The sequence below is a fragment of the Mixophyes fleayi genome, chromosome 9, assembly GCF_038048845.1.
Source record: "Mixophyes fleayi isolate aMixFle1 chromosome 9, aMixFle1.hap1, whole genome shotgun sequence".
Taxonomy (NCBI): Eukaryota; Metazoa; Chordata; class Amphibia; order Anura; family Limnodynastidae; genus Mixophyes; species Mixophyes fleayi.
This window is the reverse complement of record NC_134410.1, coordinates 62,690,054-62,708,517: the sequence shown is the minus strand read 5'-3', so window position 1 is coordinate 62,708,517 and position 18,464 is coordinate 62,690,054. Positions and strand designations below refer to the sequence as shown.

At 40.5% G+C, this 18,464-nt stretch overlaps 1 protein-coding gene across 1 annotated transcript in view; it reads left to right on the top strand.

Moving 5' to 3' along the window:
- The window catches only part of ABCB7 (ATP binding cassette subfamily B member 7), a 93,734-nt gene that overhangs the window by 56,158 nt on the left and 19,112 nt on the right, over positions 1-18,464 (top strand). The window contains exons 6-9 of the mRNA XM_075184430.1: positions 8,911-9,179; positions 15,669-15,757; positions 15,936-16,023; positions 16,430-16,604. Of these exons, the coding sequence (XP_075040531.1) occupies positions 8,911-9,179; positions 15,669-15,757; positions 15,936-16,023; positions 16,430-16,604 (621 nt within the window). The remainder of the gene's footprint in view (positions 1-8,910; positions 9,180-15,668; positions 15,758-15,935; positions 16,024-16,429; positions 16,605-18,464) is intronic.

Sequence of the window (18,464 nt, the reverse complement as noted above, 5' to 3'; positions counted from 1 at the left end):
TTAATTTGTAAAAGCACTTACATCTCTTGTGACTTAGCTTCATTTTTAGCTAGGTTTTTTATGTGTATGTGTGTTTGCTTGTACTTTGAGTGCTCCCTAATATGTATGCAAATGGAACTGGTTCCAAGGATAAGGCTCCTAAGTCAGTCTGCTAGTGGATGTCCAGAACCAGATGCCCGAAGTGCAGCTTGTGAAGCCCCGGACCATGACATTCTCCCTAGAATGGCTTTTGCTTAGATAGAAATGGTTTGGCCAAAGTCCTTGCCACAGTCAGTAGCTGAGCTAACTCGCATTTTTGTGCATCAGCAGGAGATGAGTGTGTTTCCCTTGGTTGTACCTAGTAGAGTTTCTGATACAGAATTGTCTCACCAGGGTAGTACTTCTCAGTTGCCTTGGCAGGGATTTCTTTTGAACCACCTTGGGTTAAATCCTTAGAGAGGTCGGTCTTAGGCCTTACTAAGGTTTTGAGGCTGCAGAGGATCCCTCACTTCTGATTGTTTCACTTTTCAAAAGAAATAAGTAGCGTTCAGTTTCTTTTCCTTCATCTTATCAATTTTCTGAGATGTTGGAGGAACCTTGGGTTAAACCGGACAAGTTATTAAAGGTTCCAAGGTGGGTTTCCTTAAATTATCCATTTCCAGCGGAGGATAAAGTAAGGAGCGAGGTTCCATCTAAGGTTGAGTTACCAGTAGCCCAGTTATCTAGACATATCACTATTCTGGTTACAGGGTCTGCCTCTCTTAAGGATAGTACAGACCGTAAGTGTGGAGGCATTTTAATATCTGTGTGGCGACGGGCAGTTCTCAGACATTCTTTATCTTCTGCATGGGTGAGTAAGGCCATTTATAAATGGTCAGAACAGGTTATTGATGGCCTTCAGTTAGGCACACCATTGTCTGATATACTACCTATAATGGACCATATTAGAGAAGCATCAGAGTACCTAGGTGAGGCAGCCTTGGATGCTGCCACAATGGACACTAAGATTTCTGCTTCTGTAGTGTCTGCCAGAAAAGTTTGCTTGATCAGGTCATGGGACGGTATTATGTCGTCCAAGTTGACTTTAGAGTCCTTACCCTTTATGGTCGGACCCCTTTTGGTCCTGAACTAGATAAAATTATAAATCAGGAGAAAGGAGTGAAGGCTTATTTTCTCCCTGTTATTTCTTCTAGGGCTAGATTTCCATTGTTTTGGTCCTTTCGATTTCATAGAAACAACCCTTCAAAGCAGAAATGTTCCATTTCCAAGAGTCAACCGAGTACCTTACGAAGGGGTTACATTATTATTATTAAATTACAAGAAGTCCAGTTTGATCCCATACCAGTGGATGGTGTTCCTGGGTCTTCTTCTCGACACCTAGCTTCAGCGAGTATTCCTTCCTCAGGAAAAGGTGTTATTCATTCAGAGGCTGGTAAGACTGGTTTCGAGTCCCAGGAAGCCATCTGTTTCCTGTGCAGGAACGTCATGGAAATTTCAGCAGTCTACATCACAGGGGTCGAAAATTGGGAGGCGTATTTTCTAAGCAGAAATGCAGTCCTTCCAGGAGAATGGTCTCTCCACCCAGAGGTCTTCGAACAGATCATAAAAAGATGGGGACGACTGCAGGTCGATATGATGATCTCACGTTTCAGTCACAAAGCAGAGAGGTTTTGCTAAATAACCCGAGACCCTCGGGTAATCCTGGTGGATTCTCTCACAGTGTCACAGGATTTCCATATAATATATGTATTTTCTCCGATAGCTATGTTGCTTCGGGTTCTCAGGAAAGCCAGGAAGGAAAGAGCTCAAGTGATCTTGTTGGCACTCGACTGGCCAAAAATAACTTGGTACAGGGACATCCTAAGGATAGCTACTTCCACTTAGAGAGTATCTTCTCTCTTGGTGTTTGTTTTTATACCACGATTTAGCATGGCTTTGAAGCAGAGATTTTTTTCATTTTTTTTTATAATTTTTATTTTCAGTGGTCAATCAAGAAAATACAGACAGCAAAACGATAACACTGTGTAGCATACACAGTAAAATCACAACAGTTATTGTGGTGTATCGCATATTAGGAAACCTTTAGACAAAAATGAACGGTTTTTACATTTTTAAAGAGTAATGTAAAATGGGTGTAGGAACAAAAGGGATTGTGGGTGAGGGGGGTAGGACCACAAAGATAAGCACTGTAAGTATTTAGAGGATAACTAGGGTGTGTTGAGCCTATAGCAGAGGGGGAGATATGTGTCTGGAAGAGTTAGGGTCATCGCACATGGGTCAGGTCGGAGGACGCGGAGCGTTGAGGGGGGAAGGTGAGTTCCACAGCTAGCCATGGAGCCCAGACTTGACTGAAGACGTGGCCTCTATCGTGGAGGTAGTACATAATCTCCTCCATATCGGCCACGTGCCAAATCTGCTTCTTGAGAGCCAAAAGGGATGAAGGTGAGGTCTTTTTCCAATTGAGGGCTATAAGTGATTTGGCTGCTGTCAGGATGTGGGCAGTTCATTTCTTGGAGAATTTGTCAAGGTCTTGGGGAGGGTAACATAAAAGAAATATCCAGGGATCTTTCGGGATGGGAGCTTCAAAAAGGGTATTTAGGAAACTATGGACTGAATCCCAGAAGGTGGTGATAATCGGGCAAGACCACCAAATATTAAACATCGTACCCCTTTGGCCACAGTCCCGCCAACAGCAGGGTGAGGAAGAGGGAAACATTCTATGGAGTCTTGTGGGAGTGTAATATCAACGGTAATAAATTTTGTAAGAGGTTTCCTTGAGTTTAGTTGATATAGAGCATTTAGTATCCCCAGTCTCATGTCCTCCCAAGCCTCTTCATCCGGGGGAGGACCAAGGTCCTTTTCCCACTCGTCTTCATGAGGGTTTGGAGAGGGAAGGGCAGAAGTGAGAAGAATGCTATATATTTGAGAAATCATGCCCTTGTCCAAGGGATGTTTTCTACAAAGAGATTCAAATGGAGTAAGGTCCCTAAGAACATAGGTTGGTGGCAGGGATCGCAAGAAATGATTAATTTGGAAGAATTCAAAGGGGCTGAGGATTTAGGACGGGGATTGGGGTTGGAGATCCGCTAGCGAAAGCCAGCGGCCCTGTTTGGAAAAATCTACTGGAAATTTAAGCCCTGCACGAGACCAGTTACGGTGGATCGTAGAGGCAGATCCGAAGGGAATACAGGGTTATGCCAGATGGGGGTTAAAGGAGATATTGCAGTTGAAAGTTTTAGTTTAAAGGAGTTGGAGTCCCAGAGCATAGCATCAAATTTGATAGAAGGCAGCGCTCTAAAAGCAGGGGGGCAAAGGGCGGGAGATACGCCCCAGAGAGAGGAGAGATCGGGCAGGGTTAGATGGGCCAATTCTATATCAAGCCATGCAGTGGAGCCAGAGGGAGCGTAGGAGGCAACGATTTGCGAAAGGTGGGATGCCAAATAGTATAATTTGATGTCGGGAAGGCCTCTTCCTCCTCCAGGGATTGGTCGTTTTAAGATATTGGATGAGACTCTAGGAGGTCTATGGTTCCAAATAAAGTGGGTGAGTGCCTTCTGGATGTTGGCAAGGAAAGAGGCAGGGACAGCTACCGGAAGGGTTTGGAAGAGGTACAACCATTTGGGGAGTATGTTCATTTTGACAGCTATGATCCTGCCCAGCCACGAAATAATAAGGCAGTTCCAGGAGGTCAGGTCTGATTGCGTCTTGGAGAAAAGGGGTAGGAAATTCTCACGAAAGAGGAAGTCATAGCGAGAAGTGAGGAAAACCCCCAGGTATTTGATCTTCCTGTTCTGCCATTTGAAAGTAAAGTTAGCTCGGAGGAGCTCGGTATCTCGAGGAGAAACGTGAAGCAGCATGGGCTCTGACTTGGTGTAGTTTATCTTATAGCCCGAAACATCGCTGTAGTTCTAAAGGATGGCATATAGGTTGGGCAGAAGTAGAGATTTTTAAGGGTCAAGGAGTTCTCAGAAAAGGTGATGCAAACTATATTAGTAGCTAGGAAACATTCTTCTGCCTTGAATCATAGCAGATCTATTTGCTGTGGTGTGAACATAGAGGATTCCAGACTCCAGTTTTCACTTTGTCCTGCCTTCTCTCGTTTCTCCAGGATGGTTTAGACAATGGGCAAGACAAGATTATCTAAGGGTCTAGGTGTCTGTTCTCTCTTTCTTCTTTCAGAAGAAGCTTGCTAGTATTCCAAAGATGTTTTTAGAGGGGGTTCTTAGACTCCAGTCACCGTTTTGTTCCTTTTACAAAACCTTGGGATCTTAATATGGTTTTGTAACAACATCCTTTTGAATCTTTAGATACCATATAATTTAAATACCTTGCCTGGAAGACTGTTTTTCTCCTTTCAGTTTATTCAGCAAGCAGGTGCTCAGAGCTGGGGGCTCTGTCATGCATGTCTCCCTTTTTAATATTTCATGAGGATAGGACAATGCTATGAACTGACCCATTTTTACGGCTGAAAGTGTTTTCAGGGTTCCATATTACCGAGGAAATCGTCATTCCTTTTCAACAAGAATGCTCTGTAGATAATTAAATTTCCTGTTGTCTTCTAGATCTAGTCAGATCGCTTAAAATATATGTATCCAGAACTGCTGGTGTTCATAAGACTGATTCTCTCCCAGTTCCGCATGACATCCGGTAGAGGGGGGGTTGGCCAGCAAGTAAGCAAACCATGGCTAGATGGATAAAGAATTACAATCCACCAGACGTCTTTGCAGGTAAACCTGTGTCGGGGAATATTACTGCTCATTCGACCAGATCAGTAAGTATTTTTTGAGCAGTGCAACATGGCACCTTGGCAGATCAGCTATCTCAGGCAGCAACCTGGTCCTCCATCCATACATGTCTAAATTCTGTCATTTCAACATTTTTTTGCATCCAGGGATTGTAGTTTTGGTAAGAAAGTTTTGCACTCAGTGGCGTTTGAGCGTACTGTCCCTTAGGGGCAGCTTTGGAACGTCCCTATGGTGAAGCAGAGTCCCCCAGATGATATGGTAGAGAAAACAGGATTTTTTTTCTACTTACCTTACATCCATTTCTCATTTTTCTGGTCATCTGGGAGGACACTGTGAATCCATCTCTTAAATTACTGTTGTATTTGTTATCATTATTTTTTATTTCTCTGGGCATTTCTTTCTAAATTAACTCCTAAGTGCTCAGCTCTGCAGCTACTTCTATGGTGAAGCAGTATCCCCCACATGACATCATAGAAATGGCTTTAACATTAGTACAAAAAAATCCTGTTTTTTAGAAATGGTTGATTCTAAATTAATGTTTTCTGATGGCCAGCAACACACGGGAAAATAATTGCTGCTTAGCATAATAACATGACAACTACATTTTTTTTATAGTATATCCATTGCCTACATTAGTGGAGGCAGCCACTTTGTGGTCTGAATGAATAGAATATGGCCTATCCCATTATTGGGAACCAGATAACATTGTTCCCAGTGTACAAAAATGATTTTAATAACTAGTTGGAGAACGACATTTCCATGCTGTGGGCCTGAATTTCCATAATGGTATAACGTGCATATTTTCCCACATTATTACATGCGTATAGAAAAATACATTTAAAACGGCAAATTAAAGAGAGAAACTGCAGCTGGAGTTTTTACATGCAAACAGAATTTTTTCTAGGATACGTACATCAGTCTGGATTTAAACATTATGATGAGGCAGACACTGCATAACCGCTTTGTCAAGCCTTAATTCCTTCTGTCAAATGCTATCTTGGCTTTAATTACCTCTTTAATTACAGGCGACCTTTACAATTTGACCCACAGGCTAATGACTTCTGGGTTTTATAAAGATTTCAGGAGGAGTTTGGGGTTTTTGTTTTGCTTTTTTCAAGATTTCACAAATTTTTTTTTCTCCACATTCATGATATTGGTAGATTTAACCATTTTATATTTTTTTAAGTGAAATCTTTTCTGACTTGCCTCCTAAATTAGCAGACATTTAGCGCTTCTTTCTTACTCAATACATCTAATGAAAGTCACTGTAGGGGGTATTAATGGAAGGATGAAAACAGGAGAAAAATGACAATATATTTAAATAGATAGCCGTGCTTGTGTCATCTATTCATCTAATTTATTGTATTATTTGCTTTTTGCAAACCAAAATTTGCCTTGCATGCTTACATCAAGTTTAAAACGTGTATTTATATGTGGACAATGTAAAGAGATGGAAGGGAAAAAGCCTGCTGTGTTTTTGCGTAGAAGTCTGAAAAAGCAGCTTTCTTCATACTTTAAAAGCACTTGGCTAGCCTAACACAAAATAGAATTGTAAAATCAACAGATTGTTAATCCTTTGCAGCTAAATGTGCTCTCCACTCTATCCTGCATTTTCTATTATGGCTATAATTATTAGATTGGCATGGTTGCCAGAGTCACGCTCTTCATTTTACTTGAAGGAGGCTTTTTCCCTTTTACATTTTTTCAGATTTCAAAATAATTAATGTGCATGTGCTAATTTTATTTCCCTTTTCCGTCAAAACATTAGTTTGTTTTGGGGTAAATTAATAGGACCGTATTAAAGAGATTTTAAGTTACTTACCCTATAACTAGCAGAATTGTTGGGGTCCCATGATACTCCCCCTCCCCAATTTTAGATTATCAACTCACCCCAACCACCCTATGCTGGTGCTTCACCAGGCCTTCCCGTTGACAACGAGGAGAAGAAAAGTTAGTTTCTAAGACAGATGCTGGTTGCACAGAGCTGCAGATTTGGAAAGTAACAAAATGTTGTTTGCCTTGCACATCTCTTACATACTGAACGCAGAGAGAAGGCCTAGTGCAGTGACCGTGGGGTGAGTACTGAACTGCGGGAGCCTGTGATATAGCACCATCATAGTTCTGTTAGCTGAATAAGGGAGTTGAAAGCTAAACAGTTACATTATGCATGAAAAGATCCTTTTAATTGTGTTTAAAATTACTGTTGCATTTTTAGCGGCATTTATATCACATATTAAAAAAATATTGTTCAAAGCTGGTACCAAAAGAAAAGTATATCTGTCAAAAATATTTTTGTTTTTCCTAGAGTAAAAAATGAAAAGCATATTTATTGTGTAGCTGGAATTTTGTGAACTTCTACAGTCTGGTCAAGGGTTCCATGCAATGACTATTAACACCGTTGGTCACATTTTGTTTTGTTTCCTTTGGCATTCTCCTTCAAGCTATATTTATAACTTCTATCACATCCCAGTTTACTGATGCTCATACGTATACACCCACCATGGTATTTTGCTCTTTGATCAATAGGGGTTTGATGTGTGACCTCTGAACTTGTTCCCTGTCTCTTCACTCTTTTCATGTCTTTCTGGACAATATGGATGGTAGTAATGAGTATTTTTCTTACTTCATTGCTAAAAAAAAAAAAAAAAGGACCATTTTAATCCAAGTTCATTATTGTAATGTTAATTTTTAAATCCTTTCAAATCAGCATAAAATAAGTGGATTTGTTACATTGCCATGTAAATTGATAATTGTTGTTTCTTTAAATTATCTACGCTTGTTAACGTAAAGTGTCATCTCAGAGCTAAAAATGGATATTCTACTTTATGGTAACTGGAACTACCTGTTTATTGATTAATTGTGATTTTATGAATAATGTCATTAGAAAAGCCTTGCATGCAACCATAATGATCCAAAATCCTGTGTCTCTTGGCTTTGGACAGAACCTTAAGCATCAATTAATGGTGTATATATAGTACAGAAATTATACTTTAACTATGGATGATTTTGCTGCCATCTCATTGCTCACACAGTATGATTTCTCCAAGCGTAATCTTAATGTTATATACCAATCCATTTATAAGTTTTACTTGCAATAGCATGGTTAATAGAATGTGTTGTTGTTAGATCATTGTAAGTATATGAAGTTGAATGACAGATTCTGATGTAAATAAATAGTGAAAACCGTTTTACATGAATGCGTTGGCAACATCTTTGGTGTATACAGAATTAGCTGACTGTTGTGCTCTGCCCCCTTAGGGGAAAACCAGCACAGGCTGCCTAGTGATGGGGCTGGTCGAGGATTAAAGCCTATGTTTTCATATTTATTTATTATTTTATTGCAGAGCATCAGTGGTCAGTCACTTGTCTTGAGAAACTATTTGAGAGCCGGTGCACGTTGCGTAGATGATTTGGATGTTACGTGTTTTAACAACAAAATAAAAACCATAAAAGTATACTCTTTACCCACATAGCAGAACACATAGGGACTCGCAACAAAAACATGCCTGGCTTCAAGAAACTATCGATGCCAGTCTAGAGTGTCAAAACATTCTATATTAGGACCTAGCCAGCATGTGACATAAACTTTCTTGCAAAAACACATTCTATTAAGAACATCCTAAACCAAAGGGATTTTGTAATATTTCACTGGAAACTTTTTTAAAAGAAGTGTTTTGGAGCAGTACAAAAGGGGGTGATTAACATTTTGTCTGCTAATCTTTATATGCTTTCCAAGTAGTTTGGGGATTTTCTGTGCTAGCAAAGGAACTGCTTTGTTTTCTGTGGGGCTTGTAAATTACCCCATATTATGTTGTGTATGACTCCTTTTTTACCAGTAGTGGCCAGAGCTACATCAAAAGCCCCTCAAACTCCGGCTATTTCACATTTCACACGTTGCAATTATCTCTCCTCTTCCCCCCCCCCCCCTCCCCCATATATCTCACCGCCATGAGTCGCCATTCAATCTTCTTTTTTTTTTTTTTTATAGTTGGCATGTTTTGTTTCCTAATTATAATTTCCATCTAGGCCTTCCTTAATGGAAATTACTGTAGATTGAAAGGAATATGTGATTATTTTTTTTTTTTTTATTGTAATGCCTATAAATTTACAGTTTCTTTATGAATGTTCCAGGCCATGCTGAAGGAGAATATTATGATGTAATATCTATGTATTGTTTTGGTCCTAGATGGTGCGTCTAGAGCTGGCTCTGCTCTCTTCAATGAAATGAGAAACGCAGTTTTTGGGAAGGTAGCCCAGAGCTCCATCAGGAGGATTGCAAAAAATGTTTTCTTACATCTACACAACCTGGACTTGGGCTTTCACCTGAGCAGACAGACAGGAGCTTTGTCTAAAGCCATCGACCGGGGAACAAGAGGCATCAGTTTCGTGCTAAGTGCCCTGGTGTTTAATCTGGGACCTACAATGTTCGAGGTGTTCCTTGTCAGCAGCATCTTGGTATGTTCTAGTTAAAATCTGTTAGGTCTATTCTAATTTTTTTCCCCTTTTGTTGAAGGCTAGATACAGCCCACAAACAGATATTGGCATTTAATTCCATTTTAAAACTGTATAGTTAGTGGCACAAATTGAATTGTTTTGGGAATTAATATAAGTATGTGACTATTTGCTTGCTTTATAATGGCCGCTGGAATGTGTACAGGCACATATTACAAGTTCCATCCCATTCTTGTGCCAAGAAAGCCTTTGTGGCACCTGAGGCACAGAGGATATAAGGAATCCTTACTACAGCAAACTTGTGATTGGGGCATTACATTTGATTATCATCTGTGTTTTGATACACATATACCAATATATAATAATGTTCAGCTAAATATTCCCTGTCAACTAATATATTGCACACAGTAAACAAAAAAGGCCTCATCCTTAAGTAGGCAGTCATATTATATTTCTCCCTGTATGAATTAACTACTTGTGTTTGCAGCACTTGTGATGCATTCTGATGTATTCCTGTTATGTCTCTTTGACCTCATGGTCCTGCTTCACCAGAAGAAGTGACCGCAAGATTGCCTGACAGTGGTCATTGAATAGTGTGGCTCTTTGATTGGGGGAAACTCTCAATCAAGGAAACAATCATTTTCTTACACCAGGTATTTAATCTTCTCTGTTCATTCTTTGGTCACAGCATGGGAGCTATACAGTACTTGGTGAGAGCAGTAATATTGCCCTTAAACCACATAAGTGTTTGTAGCTTAGTAGCATTTGCTGTATGCTTCTCTACAGCAAAATCTGTCTGCAGCCGGTCCCTCAACCTCACAAGACAACCTTCATAGATTAATATTTTGTCCCAGGGAAGGTGAACAATAGATTTTTTTTTTCCTAGTAAGAGAATGAGTTCTTCAATGAATCTATAAGAATATCTGTGGAAGAGGATCAATGTGAGGTGCTGACAAAGAAATCTAGTAAGATTATTTGAGGTCTGGCAAAAGTCAGTGAGTGATCTTGTATATCAGAATAGGAAGATATTTTGGAGGACAAAGATAATGGTCATGATAAAGTTTTGCTTCTAGATAAACTTGTCTTTCCACACACTCAGAAATAAAGGTTTCACAGGTACTTCCTGAATTCAGATAAAATGGGAGCAAATCTAATTTAGCAGAGACTAGGACACAACAACTACATCCTGCTGATGCAGGGCCTGGCAAGGAGAAGATTACTGCCCTTTTTCTTTGAATGAAAAAAAAGATCACCATTAATACTATAAGTGGTAGAACACAGTTATTTTATGGTGTTATTAACAGTCCCTCACTCCTTGCTTTGTCACCCAGCTGCCAAAACTAAAAGGGAAAAAGGCGGCACTTTGCAACATACAGGTCTTTAGCACTAGAAAAACTGTCGAGTACGTACCCTAAGGAGATCTCGGAACATATAGATCTAAGTTTTCTAACTCCGTTTATGAATTGCAAAGCATTTCTTACAGAATTCGCAAGTTCCACCATATATAGCAGTTCAGTCAGATGAAGAAATATATAGCTGCACTTTTCAGCATATCCACAACCCCAAGCATATTTACCAAGACTAAGGTTGTTGATTGTAGCTGTGTATTTTAGATAGCTGAGGTACATATCATTCCTTATCATAACCATTGCAAGACCATATACTATTAATCACCAAGATTCTTTATCAACTAAGATGGATTGTCAATTGCCAGAAGTCGCAACTTCTGCCAATTCAAGAAATGCAGTACATAGCTGTTTGTAGGCGTGGAGAGCTGTGTGTGGTGCTTGATGACCTTGGGGTTCATCCAGTAGTTGTTGAGAAGGCCTTTCTAGGCGCATGCAGCCAACACTAAGGCAATCTCTTGTCTTATTTTATATAGATCACAAGAAGTCAATATCTTTCCAACCTTTCCTTTATGTTTTTGGGCAGAAACTGATTTCAATTTATTTAAAAGTAAACATTTACCATCAACAGACTATGCTTGGGTGATTATTTGAAATGAAGAACACCATGCAACTGAGCCTTTCATTCTGAAGATTTACAACAAATTTGATGAAAATGAGGGTTATCCTTATATCGACTTAATGGTGCCAGCTGAGCATGCCAAAATAAGTGCTGTCTCACTTTAGAGCAAATGAAGGAGCAATAGCAGTAGATACCCTGTCACAGACATGGTCCAGTCATATGTTTACCCTAAGATAGCACTGTTATTTAGAGTCTAGGACTAAAAAATTATAATTGACTAAATTTAATCTTTGTAGCTCTGTTACAGCCTTTGCAACCTTTGTACCCTGGATGTTTATACCCTACTTTCAGCCGTCCTATCTACTCAGACAAGGACAAATGTGCTACCCAAATCTGAATTTGTTTTCTGAACTGTCTGTATACAGACTGAAAGGAACTTAAATATTAGTCTTCCAGCCCAGAATGTTGGAATCTGCCGGAAAATCTGGAATATGATTTGGATGATCATCATCGCCATTTATTTTATATAGCGCCACTGATTCCGCAGCGCTGCACAGAGAACTCCTTCACATCAGTCCCTGCCCCATTGGAGCTTACAGTCTAAATTCCTTAATATACACACACAAACAGAGAGAGAGAGAGAGACACTAGGGTCAATTTTGATAGCAGCCAATTAACCTAAAAGTATGTTTTTGGAGTGTGGGAGGAAACCGGAGCACCCGGAGGAAACCCACGCAAACACGGGGAGAACATACAAACTCCTCACAGATAAGGCCATGGGCGGGAATTGAACTCACGACCCCAGCGTTGTGAAGCAGAATTGCTGACCACTTAGCCACCGGATGAAGGTGCAATCAAATAATTCTGACCCCACAAATGTTTCAGATAGTCTTAGAAACATTGTCTATGGGCTTTAATAAAGAAGGAGCTCCAAACATTTTAAAAATACAAATCTCCACACTAAATTTTGGACATTAGGTTAACAGATCAGCCACTCATTAAAGGATTGGCCACTTATATACCTTTTTATGTGTGGCAGTGTGGCAGCCTGTATTGATGGAGGCTCTTCCCTGGACTGTGAACCACCGGACAGCGGGGAGTGAGTGTGAGGCTCTCCGGCTGTCAATGCTATGTTCAGGAGCAGGAGATATTAGTGCCTTTTCCTCTCCGTGCAGTTGGACTTGAGGGGCACCTCAGAGAGTTCTACTGCTGCTGGCTTTTCCTCACAATTCCTCCTTGTGTCAGCTAAGTACCCCATAGTGGATACATTGGCATTATTTTTGTCAGTTTCAGAGCTACTATTCAGTCCTTTGAATAGAGGGTATTTTTACCAGTCTCTGTCTGTAGTTAAGACTGGTATTACAGTGTTATTCTCCTTTGCTGTTTTGGGGGTGGTTATCCAGAGTTAAGACTAGTAATTGAGACAATTATCACTGTGTGTTTGACTTAAATCAGAGTATATTTTATTATACTGTATTTCCTTTCTATTTTTAAAAAGAAAAAAGAAAAAAAAGGAAGTATTGGAGGAATTTATATTTACAATGTCTGATAAGGGGAAGAGTGCCTGTGTTAAGTTTAATCTCTGCTCTAAATGTTCCACAAAGCTGCCAGTGGGACAGCTGGACAAGGGGGCCATGTGTGCGCAGTTTGAGGCGAAGGACTAGGACGTGCAGTCCCTGGGTGACCCATCCGCCGTGGTAGTAGAACTGGTGTGGGTTTCCTCTTTGGTGAAGTCTGTTTCTATGCTCACCCAGTTTATCAATCGTCAGGCAGAGGTTACTACTGCTTCCATGAATGTAAATACTGGCGATTCTTTGGCTGTATCTGTGGAGGTGGTAAATTTTGGGACTTCAGATGGTTCGGGAGGTGACATACCACAGACCCTCCCTTCTCACTCTCTAGTCATTCAGCCTGAACCTGCGTGGTCATCCGCTTTGGTAAAGAGCTTGGACCGCCTGAGCAAGTATTTAGACTCCTCGGCTCATTTGGCGCCTAAGGCCAAACGTTCCTGTTTTCCTCATCCGCTGTTACTTTCAAACTCTGAAGGTTCATCTGAAAGAGGAAGGTGAATTAGGGGAGGATTCGGATTCTGTGCATTTAGGTGACTGGTGTCGAAGTCGTATAATTGAATGAACGAAAGTATATTGGTTAATATTGTTTTACCGTGCGATTGCGATCAGTATGCCACGTAACACGTGGCATGGTGCGATCACGTGGTGATATATGCATGCACACACTCGCACTCTCATATTTAGTTATTTATATATTTCATATAGTAATGGTTCCATTCCACAATGTTTTATGAGCATATATATATATATTATATTATATTTACACTTTAGGGATACTTAAGGTTCAGGTTATAGGAAACATGTCATGTTTAGTATAATTTTAATCCCCTATTCATCAGCAGTTGTCCGGTTTATTCGCAGAAGGGATCGCACATTGCATACTCTAGTTAGCGATGTTAGGGAATAAATGTTTAAAGTGATACTGACTGTAATATGCAAATAGATTAGCTTAAACTGGTTTCTGGGCGGGAGAACCATCTGGAATGTTGATCCTCACCCTTGGAGGCGGTTGTTTGAACTAGCCTATGACCTGTTTACACTGGACCCTCCTGAAGCCTGGACCAATAGAAGCAAGCCACATCATCTGTATTGTTGTCTTTGTAACACTGAGTGTATATAATATAGCTGTGCTGGCACTGGCTTCAGTCTTCTCTGATCACAGTATTTTGGAGTGAAGTACTGTAAGCTGGTAGCAGCTTTGCGCAGCGGTATGTATGTATTATTATGTATTGAACTGCTAAATTTTGCATCTGCTAAATAAATTACTTTGTGCTTTGGAAACACAAATCGCTTAGACAATGCTTATTGAAAAACGATAAAATTACTTTAATACTGGGATATCCGTTCCAGGAACCAGGGAATTCAGGATTTGGTGATGACTGTGCATCAAACTCTTGACCGGGTGGAAGAAGATCAGGTCCTTCCTGCTCAGGGTTTGTCTAAACGCAGTAGACCTAGAACTGTCTGTTTTCCAGCATTAGCAGCGCTTACAGAGATTGACAAATCTACGCCTGAAAGTAGCCAGATAAAAAGTTTTCGGTTCCTCGCAGGTATGCGATGCTTCATCCTCTGCAGGAACAGGATGTATTTCTTCGGGAACAGTTACCCAGAGTGGATACTCCGGTTGCCAGATTAGCCCGTCACACTACTCTGCAGGTTCCAGGGGCAGCGGTACTTCAGGATCCTACGGACTGCATGATAGATGGGTTTCTGAAGAACATCTTCCTTGTGGCCGGCACAGCTTTTAGACCCTTGTTCTGGTCCACGTGGGTGGCCAGAGCAATGGAGTCTTGGGCCGACCAATTAGCTGCGGGTCTGCAGGATTCGAAGTTGCTTCCCTTGGCTCTTCACTTAAGGGAAGCTTCTGGCTATTTTTATGAGGCGGCCCAGAATGCGACTTCCATTTCTTCTTCGATGTCTGCATCTGTGGGGGTGGCTAGGAAAGCGCTTTGGCTTAGTTCCTGGGATGCCGACAGGGGGTCCAAAAAATCCTTAGAGGCTTTACCTTTTTCAGGATCGGTCCTCTTCGGTCGAGAACTAGATAACATGATCAGTCAGACTACCGGAGGGCACTATGGGGTTCCAGAGTGGAGGAGTCAGCAGCAAGTTTAGTATTGGCTATTTAAGTGCCAACTCCAAGTGCCCTCAGACAAACCCCATGGTAGCAGTGTCCCCCAGATGAACTCGGAGAAAGAGATTTAACGTAAGTGCAAAAATCCTCTTTTCATTATCTAATGAAGGGGTAAAAGAGCATTTGTCCTACTCCTACTTTGTGCTCCTTCAAAACGTGCACTCAAAACTCACCTCTTCCTCAAAGCCTACCAACCATCTACTTAACCCCCATCTCCTCCCTTCTCTCCTCTTGCCTCAACTGGCTCCTCTTGTGCCTGGTCTGTTTACCCTCCCTTAGGATGTAAGCTCGTATGAGCAGGGCCCCCTCCCCTCCTGTCTCCATACCTGTTCTTCCGCTCCGTCTTTACTACATATGACTAGCCGGAGTTTCTGAAGTATTGGTACTTTTTGTTCATTGTTCTGTATGGTTTCACCCTGTATAGTCTACTGTTAGTACTGTGTGCGGTGCTGCGGATACCTTGTGGCGCCTAACAAATAAATGATAATAATAATAATTTGTCCTTGCGCATCTATTTAAATTTATGCTTTGCTACTTACAGAAAGCTATGAGTTCTCCAGTTTGTGTTTGTGTTTGGTTTGTTTATATTTATTCCCAAAACACTTGATGAGTGATCCAAGCTATAATCTGTCTGCCTTACCTCAAGTTGGGACATATCTGTAGTGTTGATCATTGTGTGCGTAGTCAAAGTCATTTAAATCTTGCATATTATGTGAGTTGTAAGGTGCACAAATTATTTTTTCAATCACAGCAGAAACTATTATGCCTTTTTATTGCAGAGCATTTTACATAATGTTTGATATAGTTTTTTGTCTTTCATAGTATTACAAATGTGGAGCCCAGTTTGCACTTGCCACATTGGGAACACTTGGAGCCTATACGGCATTCACCATTGGAATCACACAGTGGAGGTAACAAGACTATACAGGCACAGTCGGTGAATGAGATTTAAAAAAAGCACTTTCCCCTCTCACCCTTCCACATTCCCATACCCCACTGTGCATACTACTCCTACATCTCCGGGTATATTGAGGGATTCATAGAAGCTGGATTATTATGAAAATTATTTTTTCTTTTGCTTATTTTTAGGACAAAGTTTAGAATAGAAATGAACAAAGCTGATAACGATGCTGGGAATGCTGCAATAGATTCATTGCTGAATTATGAAACCGTTAAGGTAAGATACTACTGTTCACACTGTGTTCTGCAAAATTAAAATGAAACCCACTTTTTCTGTCGTCTCCCCACTACTTTCTGACCTGTTGATTGGTAAAGCCGTGAGAAGATGTATACATACCCCTTCTCACTCACTGCAGAGAGCTGAGGTAGCACATGTGTCTTGTCGCAATTGACAGGAACACGCCAAAGTGTATGGGGGGGAGAGTAAACAGATACAAGGCCCTCTTTATCTGGTCTGTCTTCTGTGCTCCAGGTAATTAACACAAGGCATTCACACCAAAATGTACAAGAACGCTAGACATTTCAGACTTTCATACACCTTTGCCTAAAGCAGGTATTCTAATTGTATGGCGAGCTGCTTCTTCTTGTAACCTGTTCCTGTTTTGTTCTGTTTTCATTTGCAGTACTTTAACAATGAAAAATATGAATCTGAAAGGTATGATGAGTTTCTAAAGAGCTATGAAAACGCTTCTCTAAAAACTACCACAACCCTGGCGTTGCTGAACTTTGGACAGAGTGCAATATTCAGTGTGGGACTGACGGCCATCATGGTGCTTGCAAGCAAAGGAATACTAGCAGGTTGGAGAAAGACTGTTTTGTGGTTTGTTTGTTTTTTTTTGGGGGGGGGGGGGGGGCGGCACTGGAGCTGTTAAATATTTTAAAGATTGTTCTGTATATGAAGATCACAGGAACTTCATGACTGCCTGCAGTAGGTATAGTAGCAGTGTCAGTTTGGAGTAGTATATGTTTTTGACCCACATAGAGGAGGGAGTGGGCAAATATAAAATATGAAGCATTCTTCAGAAATAATCACACAATAAGCAGAGTTGCTATTTGGTAAAAAAAAACAGATATGCCTTGGACATCCATATTTACACCTACCATGAAGAGATACAGACCATGATCTTAACAAATACAATTTTAACTTCTAAAAATACTGAAAATGGTATAAAGCACACAGAGCAGAATAAGCGATCCTGTGCATAAAATATAAAGAACATAAACTGAAAATTGCAAACAGAACATGAAAGGGGCTACAGTGCAATTGTAAGGCCAGGCACTGAGAACTGCGTGCAGAATAAAAATAGTACTGTGCAGTTGTCCAGGCATATAAAAGCATACAGTACTTAGAATTAAATTCTGAATGATAAAATACAGTTAGTGGTATTGTGTAAAGTGCTACAGAATTTGCTGGCGCTATATAAAGAAATGTTGATGATGGTACTGTGAGGTTAGTACACATACACAAACTAAGAATCTCATCCATCATACAGAAGAACAGAATTAATCCTGCCCAGCTGAACATACCTTTCAGTAATGACCACTGATACTGTTATTTTCATATTGATAGCCAGGCTTTGAAGTATGGTAAAATAGAAAAATGTAGTGGCTTATAATAGCATTGGGGTGGGCACTAGAGAACAGTCATCAGCCTGGCTGACAAATAGAGAAAACCTACTTACAAATCCAGCAGCAAAATTACACTCTCATTACTTTAAAATATGTAGATTTCAAAAACCTTTACTGGTAGATCGATGTTTTCGGAATAAAGTGTACCTTTATCAAGATAAAGTTCTAAGAGTAGAGTTAGCTTCTGGATTTATATATATTCTAGATAGATATTCTATATGTATGGATAATTTCTTACAAATGTATTTTCCCTGTATACGCTTGTTTGCAAGTTGTTGTGTGTGTTGTTGTGGTCAGAGGTCATCACCATATATGTAAATCTCCTCCCAATAAATTAATTCTCCCCATATTAACATTAATTTGCGTCATTCTTGCATAATTTTATTTCCCATCTCGCTGAAGCTCACTGCATTGCTGATACCCAAAACAATCAGTCCCATCTCGCCCCCCCCCCTTAATAAAAGTTTAACTTGCTTCCTTGCATTCTTTTTTTTGCCCCAGTCAACTGGATCTCCACAGTCTCCAACTGCAGACATGTTACATGTGCTTGCTAGTATGTAGAGCCAATAAAAAGGAGGCACTGTAATTTCATCCAATGGAATTTGATAGCCTTCTGATCACCCATGATTTCATGCTGTGGAGCAAAACTGTTTCTCATTGAAACTGTTTGGTTTCCTGATTTCCTTGCCTGTAACAGCCATTTCAGTGAATGGTACGGCTATTGTTTTAACGTTGTATAGATTCATAATGTAGTTGCAGAAATAACAATTTTAGTGCTGAAACTACTGTAAGGACTGTGTCTCTGGGTGCAGGAGATGCCCGGTATGCGGCCCACAACCTGCCAAGTGGACAGCACTGCTCTAAGCAGTGAGCCAGACCTCCATGAAGCCTGCTCCTGCATTTCTACACATCTCCTTTTACTAGTGCTGGAGCTAGACTGTCAATTGTTTAATTCAGTTCCAGGGCACATGATAAAAACAGCCAGTGAGAGAGGCATGTCGGGAGACGGGGGAGCCTCCATTGCTTCTA